At 41.6% G+C, this 14,032-nt stretch overlaps 1 protein-coding gene across 1 annotated transcript in view; it reads right to left on the reverse strand.

Annotated features, from left to right (window-relative positions):
- Positions 1-14,032, reverse strand: part of LOC117531812 (trichohyalin-like) — a 98,566-nt gene that overhangs the window by 34,370 nt on the left and 50,164 nt on the right. The window contains exons 20-26 of the mRNA XM_034194963.1: positions 11,542-13,523; positions 9,837-11,067; positions 7,288-7,380; positions 2,017-2,064; positions 1,589-1,630; positions 1,141-1,215; positions 967-1,008 (exon numbers count right to left, since the gene is read on the reverse strand). Coding sequence (XP_034050854.1) covers positions 967-1,008; positions 1,141-1,215; positions 1,589-1,630; positions 2,017-2,064; positions 7,288-7,380; positions 9,837-11,067; positions 11,542-13,523 — 3,513 coding nt within the window. The remainder of the gene's footprint in view (positions 1-966; positions 1,009-1,140; positions 1,216-1,588; positions 1,631-2,016; positions 2,065-7,287; positions 7,381-9,836; positions 11,068-11,541; positions 13,524-14,032) is intronic.

Genomic DNA, 14,032 nt, shown 5'->3' on the forward strand with positions numbered 1-14,032 from the left:
CGGCACCAAACAAAAGTTCCAGCATCATCACCTTGCCCAATGCAGATTCGAGATTCATCACTGAATATGACTTTCATCCAGCCATCCACAGTCCACGATTGCTTTTCCTTAGCCCATTGTAACCTTGTTTTTTTCTGTTTAGGTGTTAATGATGGCTTTCGTTTAGCTTTTCTGTATGTAAATCCCATTTCCTTTAGGCGGTTTCTTACAGTTCGGTCACAGACGTTGACTCCAGTTTCCTCCCATTCATTCCTCATTTGTTTTGTTGTGCATTTTCGATTTTTGAGACATATTACTTTAAGTTTTCTGTCTTGACGCTTTGATGTCTTCCTTGGTCTACCAGTATGTTTGCCTTTAACAACCTTCCCATGTTGGTTGTATTTGGTCCAGAGTTTAGACACAGCTGACTGTAAACAACCAACATCTTTTGCAACACTGCGTGATGATTTACCCTCTTTTAAGAGTTTGATAATCCTCTCCTTTGTTTCAATTGACATCTCTCGTGTTGGAGCCATGATTCATGTCAGTCCACTTGGTGCAACAGCTCTCCAAGATGTGACCACTCCTTTTTAGATGCAGACTAATGAGCAGATCTGATTTGATGCAGGTGTTAGTTTTGGGGATGAAAATTTACAGGGTGATTCCATAATTTTTTCCTCAGAATTGAGTGAGTCCATATTTTTTCCCTCTGCTTGGTCTAAAAAAGTAACCGTTACTGACTGCCACAATTATTTTTCCTGATTTCTTATAGTGTTTCTTAAAGCCAGAAAGTTGCCATTTGAAATGACTTTAGTTTTGTGTCATGTCTGTGATCTGCTTTTTTTCTACAAAATTAAACAACTGAATGAACATCCTCCGAGGCCGGTGATTCCATAATTATTGCCAGGGGTTGTACTGTGACACACATGGAGCTAAAATACAACAAACGTGGTCAGAATATAAAATGTGAACCTAAATCTGTTGTACCTGTTTTTGCAGGTGCTGGTTTGACTTTTGGCACTTTAATTCCTACATCAAAATAACATGAATGCTTTGATATACATTCAACCAATAAGTTGTCAGATCATTTACATTTAGTAATCACATGCTGGGATCAGATACAGTCGTTAACTAATCTCTTACAAAAAACAGTATAAATACCTTTCTTTATAGGCACTATTTTGACCTTCTCTTTCACAAGAGAAGCATTGATTTGGACGCCTTCTTGTCGAATCACTAAAAATTGGGGAAAAAAATAATATTTGAACTGCAGCTTCAAGACAGCAAATTTATTTGTGGAGCACATTTCATTATTGAAAAAAATCATCATTTTTTCATTGTTTCAATCTTTTCTTTTGCATCCACTGTGTGTTATATCATAGTAATCTATGAATGTAGCAATTTACAATACATTTTTTTAAATGTTGTTTACTGTAAAAAATTCTAAATACAACAAAACAATTCAAATACATAGAAAACCAGTAATAAAAGATGAATCAAACAAATATCACTTATAGTCTTCTATGTTTGCTTTATTATGCAATTACTACTATTTTGCTAATAAAAACATCACAAGTATGGTGTGCTAAACATTTGTGAAACACATTACCTTTCTTGATTGGAGCAGCTTTGACCTTTTCCTTTGACATATCTGTGCCAAAATATAGGACACAGTGGTTATGATATGTTTTTTTTTTTTTGTTTGTTTCTTTATTTAAATTAAAACCATTTGCATCAATAAACCAAAGGAGGAGGTGTGTAGTTTTTACCTTCTCCACTGGTTTATTGTGTAATATCATCCTGTCTGTGCAGCAACAGATGAATATTGAACGATTAACTATGTATTGAGCTGCGTCAGCTTATGAAATGAATTAGGAACATGAATCATTGCAATCAGCTACAACCATACAGTTGTAGTGTACTTAATACAGTTTATGACAAAGTAAATAAATCTAATCAAGTAAATGCAGAAAAATCATAAATAAATGAATTATAAAAAAGGAAAAAAATTCTGAGTGGTAAAACATTTTAATTTACCTTTTTTAGTCAGTACTGGTTTGACTTTTTCCTTTGGAGCTGTGGGTGCTGACAGAGAGAAAACAAGTTAAAGCGTCAAGGTTTGACTTCTTCAAAGGTACAAATAAGCAAATGTAATTAAGGCACTTGAGGGATAATATTACACAAGAGACTAATCTTTAAACTAACAAACTGATGTTGAGATCCAAAAAAAGGAGGAAAAAAAATAGATGTACATAAATTCAAACAGGCAACAAAAAGCGAATTACGTACGTCCAGAAAGTATTCACAGCGTTTCAGTTTTTCCAGTTTTTTAATGTTACAGCCTAATACCAAAATGAATGAAATTCATTTATTTCCTCAAAACTCTACACACAATACCCCATAATGACAATGTGAAAATGTGAGATTTTTGCAAATGTATAAAAAAAAAATAATAATAAAAAGAAATCACATGTACGTAAGTATTCACAGCCTTTGCCATGAAACTCAAAGTTGAGCTCAAGTGCATCCTGTTTCCACTGATGAACAGCCTCATTGGAGTCCACCTGGGGTAAATTCAGTTGATTGGACATGATTTGGAAAGGCACACACCTGTCTACATATAAGGTCCCACAGTTGACAGTGCATGTCAGAGAGCAAACCAAAAATGAAGTCAAAGGAATTGCCTGAAATCAGAGACAGGATTGGCTCAAGGCCCAAATCTGAGGAGGAGTACAGAAACATTTCTGCTTCTTTGAAGGTCCCAATGAGCATAATGGCCTCCATCATCCATAAATGGAAGATGTTTGGCTCCACCAGGACTCTTAATAGAGCTGTGAATGTCCTTGAGTGGCCCAGCCAGAACCAAGAACTGAATCCGACTGAACATCTCTGGAAAGACCTGAAAATGGCTGTGCACTGACACTCCCCATCCAACCTGATGGAGCTTGGGAGGTGCTGCAAAGAGGAATGGGCAAAACTGTCCAAAGGTAGGTGTCCCAAGGTTGTGGCATCATATTCAAGAAGACTTGAGGCTGTAATTGATGCCAAAAGTGCATCAACAAAGTATTGCGCAAAGGGTGTGAATTCTTATATACGTATGATTTCTTATTTTTTTAATTTTTTTAATTTTTAATAAATTTGCACAAGTTTCAAAAAAAATCTTTTTTCTTTATTAATCTTTGGTTATTCCAGGCAAGAGATTATAAAATGGCACACACGTAGACCTGAAATGTACCTCTCTTTATTACTTCAGGTTTGGACTTCTGTGTGGAAAATTCATGTTAACTCAAATGTAAATAATAATTTTGTGTTTGCTCATCCTCTATAGTAAACATTTTAATCCCCTGAATTACAGTTAGGACCATATATATTTGTAAATTAGCAATTAAAAAAAACATTTTAGCTGTCCATTGCAGGCTATTAGATCTGATATTCTTCCAATAATTACGTCCGTCAAGGACACAATAAAATCATTGGCATTTATTTATTTGTCTGTCTGTCTCTCTGTTAACAGGTTTACTTCAGATCTACTGCACGGATTTTGATTAAGTTTTTTACAACAGATAGATATTAAGCCATGGAAGACTCCTTTAAATTTTAGAGGTAATCCAGAGCCGGATCCAGATCCAGATTCTTGATCAAGATTTCACTTTATACGAGGTCTGTCAATAAAGTAACGGTCCTTTTTATTTTTTTCAAAAACTATATGGATTTCATTCATATGTTTTTACGTCAGACATGCTTGAACCCTCGTGCGCATGCTTGAGTTTTTCCACGCCTGTCGGTTACATCATTCGCCTGTGAGCACGCCTTGGGAAGGAGTGGTCCCGCCCCCTCGTCGGATTTTCATTGTCTGGAAATGGTGGAATGAAAAGGACTTTTTTTCCATCAGAATTTTTTCAGAAGCTGTTAGAAACTGGCACCTGGAAACCATTCGAAAAATTTATCTGGCTTTCGGTGAAAATTTTACGGGCTTCACAGAGAATAAGGACTGTTATTACAGCTTTAAGGACCCCTTTAAGGACACTCGGCGCGCCGCGCTCCGAGCTGCAACGACGCGGCACAAGCCACCGGACCATTTCTAAACAGATGGCTCTGTGGATACGAGACCATCGTGTGCTCTTTCTCTGGTTATCACAAGAGCTGGACATCAGCCATTTTCCGGCAGATTTCACTTTTAACAAGAGATTTTGTCAAACGCCGGTTCTCGACTGCACCAGTTCTGGTGCAGCCTGATCCTGATCGCCAGTACATAGTAGAAGTGGATGCCTCTGACTCAGGGATAGGAGCCGTGCTGTCCCAGAGCGTGGAGGTTGATAAGGTTCTCCATCCTTGTTCCTTTTATTCCCGGAGGTTGACCCCCGCTGAACGGAACTATGACGTCGGCAATCGGGAACTTCTTGCGGTGAAGGAGGCTCTTGAAGAGTGGAGACACCTGCTGGAGGGGGCATCGTTGCCCTTCACGGTTTTCACGGACCATCGGAACCTGGAGTACATCCGGACCGCCAAGCGGCTGAACCCCAGGCAAGCCCGCTGGTCTCTGTTCTTCGGGCGCTTTGACTTCCAGATCACGTATCGCCCCGGGACCAAGAACCAAAAACCAGATGCATTGTCCCGGGTGCACGAAGAAGAAGCCAAAGCAGGGCTGTCGAACCCCACCGAGACCATCATCCCCGAGTCCACTGTCGTGGCCACCCTCACCTGGGACGTGGAGAAGACCGTCCGGGAGGTCCTGACAAGGAGCCCGGACCCGGGGACTGGCCCCAAGAACCGACTGTACGTCCCACCAGAGGCAAGAGCTGCCGTATTGGACTTCTGTCACGGGTCCAAGCTGTCCTGTCATCCCGGAGTGCGTAGGACCGTGGCAGTAGTCCAGCTGCGCTTCTGGTGGGCGTCCCTGGAAACCGACGTCCGGGACTACGTCCATGCCTGTACCATCTGCGCCAGGGGCAAGGCAGACCATCGGAGGACGACGGGCCTCCTCCAACCCCTGCCAGTGCCTCATCGCCCCTGGTCTCACATCGGCCTGGATTTCATCACGGGCCTCCCGCCGTCCCAGGGCAACACCGTGATTCTCACAATAGTGGACCGGTTCTCCACGGCGGCCCACTTCGTGGCCCTCCCGAAGCTCCCGACGGCCCAGGAGACGGCAGACCTCCTGGTCCACCACGTCATGCGGCTGCATGGGATACCATCGGATGTTGTATCAGATCGTGGTCCCCAGTTCTCTTCACAGGTGTGGAAGAGTTTCTGCAAGGAGCTGGGGGCCACCGTGAGTCTCTCGTCCGGGTACCACCCCCAGACCAACGGCCAGGCAGAGCGGGCCAACCAGGAGTTGGAGCAGGCCCTTCGGTGTGTCACCTCCGCGCATCCGGCGGCCTGGAGTCACCATCTGGCCTGGATCGAGTATGCCCACAACAGCCAAGTTTCGTCTGCTACCGGCCTCTCCCCTTTTGAGGCATGTTTGGGGTACCAGCCTCCATTGTTCCCACTGGTGGAGGGAGAGGTCGGTGTGCCCTCGGTCCAGGCCCACCTCAGGAGGTGCCGCCGGGTGTGGCGGACCGCCCGCTCTGCCCTATTACAGGCCCGGACGAGGGCTAAGACCCATGCGGACCGCCGACGTTCCCCGGCCCCCACATACCGGCCCGGGCAGGAGGTGTGGCTTTCAACAAAGGACATCCCCCTTTGTGTGGACTCCCCTAAGTTAAAGGGCAGGTACATTGGACCATTTCACATCTTCAAGATCATCAACCCGGCCGCAGTGAAGCTCCGACTCCCGGCTTCACTGCGGATCCACCCTGTATTCCACGTGTCCCGCATCAAGCCATACCGCACCTCGCCCCTCTGTGCACCTGGACCTATGCCGCCTCCTGCCCGGCTCATCGACGGGGAGCCTGCTTGGACGGTCCGCAGGCTCCTGGACGTCCGTCGTAAGGGCCGGGGGTTCCAATACCTGGTGGACTGGGAGGGGTATGGACCTGAAGAACGCTCCTGGGTGAAGAGGAGCTTCATCCTGGACCCGGCCCTCCTGGCCGAGTTCTACGCAAGACACCCGGGCAAGCCTGGTCGGGCGCCAGGAGGCGCCCGTTGAGGGGGGGGTCCTGTTGTGTGGGCCGCTGAAGAGGAGGTACTGCTGGCCCACCACCACCAGAGGGCGCCCTGCTTGGAGTGCGGGCTCCAAGCACGAGAGGGCGCCAGACCCAGAAGAAGTGACAGCTGTCACTCATCCTCTGCACCAGCTGTCACTCGTTCATCATCACCACCATAAAAGCCGAACTGCAACACCACCTCCCTGCCGAGAAATCGACTACCATTACCAAGGTAATTTCTCTGTGAACTTAAGACTGTGTATCTGTCTAAACTCTTCTTTGCAGCCGTTTTCCTGTCGGTGAGACTCGTCTGTGGAGGTGGCGTTTGAGGTGTTCAGCGACGGCTTCGCAACACCTCCCACCCAGATAAGTGCTCAAACAGGAGCTGCACGAGTGTGTGCTTGGAGGTGGAGGCGCCTTCTCCCTCAACTGTGGATTTACTGAGTGTGCGGACTCACACTCACTCATCATATTTCTGCTTTCTGCCAGCAGTACCAGGGTCGACAGCCGAAGACAGAGGCCATCTGGGGACTCGGGACTTGGCGGCTCCGGTGTTCTTCAGACCGTTGGTGGTGGAAGCCGTGTGGGACGCAGCTTCTCTCTCGTCGGGGGTCTTCTATCTTCGAGCCTGCCCACACGTCACCTGGTGTTAAATTGACTGTGCAGATTATAGTACGTTTCGTTGTGTATTATCGCAACATTAAATTGTTACCTTTTTGGCTTATTCATTGTCCGTTCATTTGCGCCCCCTGTTGTGGGTCCGTGCTACGACACCTTCCCAACACATTTGCTGTTAAGGAACCAAGGAATTAAATTTTTTAAATCTGATTTATACCAACTGTGGCACACGTTTGAGTGGATTTCATACTTCTCCTGGCAAAGTCAGCCAGGGGTCAGTCATTTAAGTGAAGATCAAGGTAACTGGGGTCAAATGTCAGATTTCCATGTCTTCACGCCCATGGGTACTTTTACCTAGTTGTACAAGTACGCAAAATAGGGCTCTAATGTCTTCAGCATTGGGTGTATTTTTCTGTGGAAATAGATTCAACATCCGTGTATCTATCTGTACCGTCAAATCACTGCAGCAGCAGACGAATGCCCAGCTTTGTAAAATGCTGTACTTTCTCTGCATATTCCGCTTTTGTTTTCAATAAATTATTTTATAGTCCTCACTGAGGTAAAACATCAAGATGACACCATAATTTCCATTCTGTCTCACCTGTTTTTGTAACATTGAGATGCTCCTTCCTCAGGAGAGATGCAACCTTTTTCCTGATGACTTTAACCTTTACAGGCTTTTTCTGTGTGTCACCTGGAAAAAAACATACATAAAAAAAAAAATGCTTACTGGCAATAGCTGCATAAAATAAGAAAAAAAAAAGATATATTTATCGTAAGAATACAAATGAATAACAGAAAGAAATGCATTTTTATTGAACTAATGAAGTACATCAGGACATTTATCCTTCAGTTATCTTCTTTTTAGATTCTCTATGAACTATATTGCTTTATAAGAAATCATGATTTTGATTATTATTAATTTAAAAAGATATAGCTGCTCATTCCTCATGTATTTTGTATCATTTTTTGATTCTTTACTGTATGTGGCATTAACAGGGTTGTAGCCAGGATTTTCTGAGCTGTTGGCATGCAAGCACTGCTGTCTGTTTCACCACTTAATATTAATTTTAATACAAAACCCTATTTTTACTGACATAACCATAACTGCATATGTGTCGGCGCTCCCCCCCAATACTTTACTTCATATAAATCCTGTATTCAAAATGTACAGTACATGTTGTGGATGCTGCACATATTTTGGGGGCAAGCTAAATTGTGCTTATTAAAACTAAACGGGCCTTTGACAGGATTACTAAGTAAAAAATTGTAGTCCAAAATTGAAACTTAATTTGGAATGGGGAAGTTGTAGTTCCCAGGGGTAGCACACCATCATTTCTCTTCTACCTCACTCACATCTCACATCACTTCTCATCTTTCTTGACCTCATCGCAGCCTGTGAAACCACTGACCACTGTATCCTTGAGCACCACCTCCACTCCTCCATCAGACATCCACTGACTCTACCCTGGCCTGGTTCACATCTTTCCTCACAGACAGAACGGAGTCTGTGTCTCTGGGAGGAGCTAAGTCGGACACGCACTCTGTCACTTGTGGTGTCCCTCAAGGATTGGTCCTTGGCCCTACCCTTTTCACTCTGTACATGCTCCCCCTTGGCTGTATCATCAGCCGGCATGGAATGTCATTCCACCGTTATGCTAATGACACCCAACTCCACATTAAAAACAAACCAACTCCCTCTGCAGCCTTGCCCTTATCCACACTCTCCACCTGCCTGGAGGAGATAAAGGCATGGATGACGACTAACTTCCTGTAATTAAACAGCACAAAACAAAGCCATTCTTGTTGGCACTCCACATCAGACCTGGTCATCCACCATCACTAGCATCACCTTCGCTGGTCATGACATCCACCTCTCATCTTCAGTCACTAACCTCTGTGTCAGAATGGACTCTAACCTCACCTTTGAGGCTCACATAAAGCACTTATGTAAGACCTCCTTCTTCCACCTCAGGAACATTGCAAAACTCCGCCCTACAGTCACCCTCTCAGATGCTGAAAAGCTTGTCTATGCCTTTGTTTCGTCAAGGCTGGACTACTGCAATGCACATCTCATCGGGGTCCCCAGTGAGAACATCCAGCAGCTGCAACATATCCAGAACAGTGCTGCCAGGATCCTGATGAGGGCGCGAAAGTACGATCACATCATACCCTTTCTCAAATCCCTCCACTGGCTTCCTGTCCAGTAAAGGATTGAATTTAAAATCTCCCTGCTGTCCTACCATTGCCTCAATGGCACTGCCCCCCTTTACCTCAAATAACTGCTCACTCCCCATTCCACCCCACACCATCTCCACTCTAGACAGTCCAACCTCATCAAGTCTCCAAGGACAAGGCTTAGGACTGTGGGTGACCGCGCCTTCTACTCAGCCACTCCCTGTCTGTGGAATGCTCTCCTTGACCATCTATGGGCACCACAGACTGTGCTTTTATAAAAGGCTTAAAAACTCATCTTTTTAGAAAATCATTCGACTGACTATTTTAATTATAGCCTCTCTGTTCTTTTGATTTAGCTATGTTGCCATAGTTTAATGTTATCTCTTAGATGTTTTCTAGCTTTTTTAATCTCTTTATGCGTTGTAGCACTTTGAGATCATTTATTTGATGTAAAATGCGTTATAAATGAAATCTGTTATTATTATTATTTATCACACTGTTTATGCCCATGCATTAAACAGTTTTAACAGCTGAGTGGATCGTTGTCATTTGATTGGTGCTTTGTATGTCACGTGACATGGATTATTCATCCCATTTGTGTTGTGTTGCATTTAGACTGCAATTTGGTTCCATACGTTTGATACAAGATGACTCAAAAAGAAGATGACAGATTTCAGGAAAAATTACACATGGAAAAACAGCTTTTGGTGAAAGTAAATTTTTAGAGGCTTTATGGGTCTGCCTCAAAATTGTCCATATTTTATATTATGAGACTGGGTTTCTTCTAATTTCTATCATTATTGCAGGTCAAGTGTTGAAGCATGCACTAGAGCTGCTCACTATGGAAATATCTTGGATCCTGGATGATCCCCCCCACACACACACACAGCAGGCAGACAGCCAGTCCATCCCCACCACTCAAACATAATAGAGTTACTCTGAGCATTATGTTACTGGGGAAACAGTAGGTACCTGTCTTAGTGTCTCTGGCCTTTATAGGTTTTGTTTCCTTTGATTCTTCTTTAGGAGGCTTCTTTGTTTCTTTCTCTCCTTTAGAAGTAACAACCGGTTCTGTCTCTGTCTCTTCTTCAGAAAGTTTCTTGTCTCGCCTCTCTTCTTTCCTTTCTTGAAAAGGTTTCTTGGCAGCTTTCTCTTCTTTCATTTTTGGAGGTTTCTGAACTTCTTTTTCTTCCTTAGATGGCTTCATTTCTTCCCTCTCTCCTTTAGAAGGCTTCCCTTCTTTTGGTTTCTTGGCAGGTCTTTCTTTCCTTTCTTTTAAAGCCTTCCCCACTGCTTCTTTCTCTATTGGATGCCTTTTCTGTTCTTTTTCTTCTTTAGGCATCTTTCGTTCTTCTATTTCTACCTTCGGTGGTTTCTCTATTCGTTCCTCCTCTTTGGAAATAAATGTAACTTTCTCCATTGTCTGTTTAAGAAATTTTATTTGTTCTTTGCTTTTGTTGAATGGCTGCTTTGCCTCTTTTTCTTCGATTGTTATCTTCATGTGTTTATCTTCTTTGACAGGTTTCTTTACTTCCTTCTCTTCAAGAGGCTTCTTCACCTCTTTCTCAACTTTCAAATATTTCTTGATTTCCTTTTCTGAAGGTTTCTTGACTTCCCTCAGTTCTTTGAGATGTTTCATTACCTCCTCTTCTTTGGGAGACTTTCTTTCTTCAGTCTCTTCTTTGAGAGGTTTCTCTAACTCCATCTTTTCTTGAGGTTTCTTTCCTTCCTTCTCTTCTTTGAGAGGTTTCTTTAATTCCTTCACTTCCTGGAGAGGTTTCTTTACATCCTTCTCTTCTCGGAGAGGTTTCTTTACTTCCTTCACTTCTTGGAGAGGTTTCTTTACTTCCTTCACTTCTTGGAGAGGTTTCTTTACTTCCTTCACTTCTTGGAGAGGTTTCTTTACTTCCTTGTCATCTTTGAGAGGTTTCTTTACTTCCTTGTCATCTTTGAGAGGGGTCTTTGCTTCCTTCTCATCTTTGAGAGGTCTCTCTACTTTTTCTTCTTTGGGAGGTTTCTTTACTTCTTTCTCTTCTTTGAGAGGTTTCTTTACTTCCTTCACTTCTTTAAGAGGTTTCTTCGGTTCCTTCTCTTCTTTGGGAAGTTTCTTTACTTCCTTCACTTCTTTGAGAGGTTTCTTTACTTCCTTCTCTTCTTTGAGGGGTTTCTTGACTTCCATCTCTTCTTTGAGAAGTTTCTTTACTTCCATCTTCTCTGAAGGTTTCCTTACTTCCTTCTCTTCTTTGGTAGGCTTTGGTTTCTTGACTTCTTTTACTTCTTTGAGAGGTTTCTTTACTTCCTTCTCTTTTTTCGGAGGTTTTGGTTTCTTGCCTTCCATCTCTTCTTTGAGAGGCTTCTTCCATTCCTTCTTCTCTGAAGGTTTCTCTACTTCCTTCTCTTCTTTGGTAGGTTTTGGTTTCTTGAATTCTTTCTCTTCTTTGAGAGGTTTCTTTACTTCCTTCTTCTCTGAAGGTTTCTTTACTTCCTTCTCATCAAAAGGTTTCTTTACTTCCTCCTCTTCTTTGGAAGGTTTTGGTTTCTTGATTTCCATCTCTTCTTTGAGAGGTTTCTTTGCTTCCTCCTCTTCTTTGGAAGGTTTTGGTTTCTTGATTTCCATCTCTTCTTTGAGAGGTTTCTTTGCTTCCTTCTCTTCTTTGGGAGGTTTTGGTTTCTTGACTTCTTTCTCTTCTTTGGAAGGTTTCTTTACTTCCTTCTCTTCTTTGGGAGGTTTTGGTTTCTTGAATTCTTTCTCTTCTTTAAGAGGTTTCTTTACTTCCTTCTCATCAAAAGGTTTCTTTACTTCCTTCTCTTCTTTGGAAGGTTTTGGTTTCTTGATTTCCATCTCTTCTTTGAGAGGTTTCTTTACTTCCTTCTCTTCTTTGGTAGGCTTTGGTTTCTTGACTTGTTTTTCTTCTTTGAGAGGTTTCTTTACTTCCTCTTCTTTGGAAGGTTTTGGTTTCTTGAGTTCCATCTCTTCTTTGACAGGTTTCTCTAATTCCTTCTCTTCTTTGGTAGTTTTTGGTTTCTTGTCTTCTTTCTCTTCTTTAAGAGGTTTCTTTACTTCCTTCTCATCAAAAGGTGTCTTTACTTCCTTCTCTTCTTTGGTATGCTTTGGTTTCTTGACTTCTTTTTCTTCTTTGGGAGGTTTCTTTACTTCCTTCTCTTCTTTGGGAGGTTTTGGTTTCTTGACTTCTTTTTCTTCTTTGAGAGGTTTCTTTACTTCCTTTTCTTCTTTGGGAGGTTTTGGTTTCTTGACTTCTTTCGCTTCTTTAAGAGGTTTCTTTACTTCCTTCTCAACAAAAGCTTTCTTTACTTTCATCTCTTCTTTGAGAGGTTTCTTTACTTCCTTTTGTTCTTTTGGGGGCTTTGGTTTCTTGATTTCCATCTCTTCTTTGAGAGGTTTCATTACTTCCTTCTCTTCTTTGGGAGGTTTTGGTTTCTTGAATTCTTTCTCTTCTTTAAGAGGTTTCTTTACTTCCTTCTCATCAAAAGGTGTCTTTACTTCCTTCTCTTCTTTGGTATGCTTTGGTTTCTTGACTTCTTTTTCTTCTTTGGGAGGTTTCTTTACTTCCTTCTCTTCTTTGGGAGGTTTTGGTTTCTTGACTTCTTTTTCTTCTTTGAGAGGTTTCTTTACTTCCTTTTCTTCTTTGGGAGGTTTTGGTTTCTTGACTTCTTTCGCTTCTTTAAGAGGTTTCTTTACTTCCTTCTCAACAAAAGCTTTCTTTACTTTCATCTCTTCTTTGAGAGGTTTCTTTACTTCCTTTTGTTCTTTTGGGGGCTTTGGTTTCTTGATTTCCATCTCTTCTTTGAGAGGTTTCATTACTTCCTTCTCTTCTTTGGGAGGTTTTGGTTTCTTGAATTCTTTTTCTTCTTTAAGAGGTTTCTTTACTTCCTTCTCATTGAAAGGTTTCTTTATTTCCTTCTCTTCTTTGAAAGGTTTCTTTATTTCCTTCTCTTCTTTGAAAAGTTTCTTTATTTCTTTCTCTTCTTTTAAAGGTTTCTTTACTTCCTTCTCTTCTTTTAAAGGTTTCTTTACTTCCTTCTCTTCTTTGAGAGGTTTCTTTATTTTCTTCTCTTCTTTGAGAGGTTTCTTTATTTTCTTCTCAACTTTGAGAGGTTTCTTTACTTCCTTCTCATCTTTGAGAGGTGTCTTTACTTCCTTCTCTTCTTTGAGAGGTTTCTTTGCTTTCTTCTCTTCTTTTGGAGGTTTTGGTGGTGTTCTTTCCTTTTTTTCCTTGGCAGGTTTTTTTACTTCCTTCTCCTCTGGTAGTTTCTTTACTTCCTTCTCTTCTTTGAGAGGTTTTGGTTTCTTTACTTCTGTCTCTTGTGTGAGGAGTATGTTCACTTCTTCCTTTTCTTTGTGAGATATCTCTGTTTGCTTTTTGGGAATTTCTTTCAAATCCATCTTATCTTTGGTATGTATCTTCTCTTCTTTTAAATGCAACCTTGCCTTTTTTTCCTCTTTTTGTTTTTGAAGTTTTCTTGTTGAATGGATTTTTTCTTTCCTCTCTGCCTTTGTGGTTGTTTTAACTTCAGGCTTCTTTACTTCTTTCTTTTCCTTCGAAGGCGTCTTTGCTTTTTTCACATCTTTCAATGGCTTCTTTATTTCTTTATCCTCTTTTTGTGGTTTTGGTTGTTCCTCTTTTGTGATTTCTTTCTCTAAAAACAATCACAAACATGCCAATTTCATCACAACATGACTGTAATCACACAAGCTGTTTTTAAAAATCACACTGAATAATTAATATCTATACATTAAAAAAAGTAAAGATTTTTCCATATGGACACAGTATTTTGTAAAGCCAGGCAACATGATTACCTTTGGGTTTTAGTTTCTCTTCAGTGTATTTCAACATAGGTTTAGCTTTGTCCTTTGGCTTTTCTTCTTTTGGTTTTATGTGTTTCTTTTCCTCAAGTTTGGATTCCTTCTCATTTTTCTCATCTGTTTTGATTTCTGGGATGTCTGATCATGTTGTAAAAACTTTTAGGTGTTGATCTACACCCACACCTTCTTACTTTTTCTTTAACTATTCTAATAACCGATGTTTAGATCAGAATGCTTCGGGAATATTGAAACAACAAAAGATGTATTGCCTTTAATAAGGGCATCTTTACTTTCTTTTATTGCATATTTTTCCTGTGATTGAGAACTATAATATATCATAGAC

The sequence above is a fragment of the Thalassophryne amazonica genome, chromosome 19 (genome assembly GCF_902500255.1).
Source record: "Thalassophryne amazonica chromosome 19, fThaAma1.1, whole genome shotgun sequence".
In the NCBI taxonomy this organism is placed as follows: Eukaryota; Metazoa; Chordata; class Actinopteri; order Batrachoidiformes; family Batrachoididae; genus Thalassophryne; species Thalassophryne amazonica.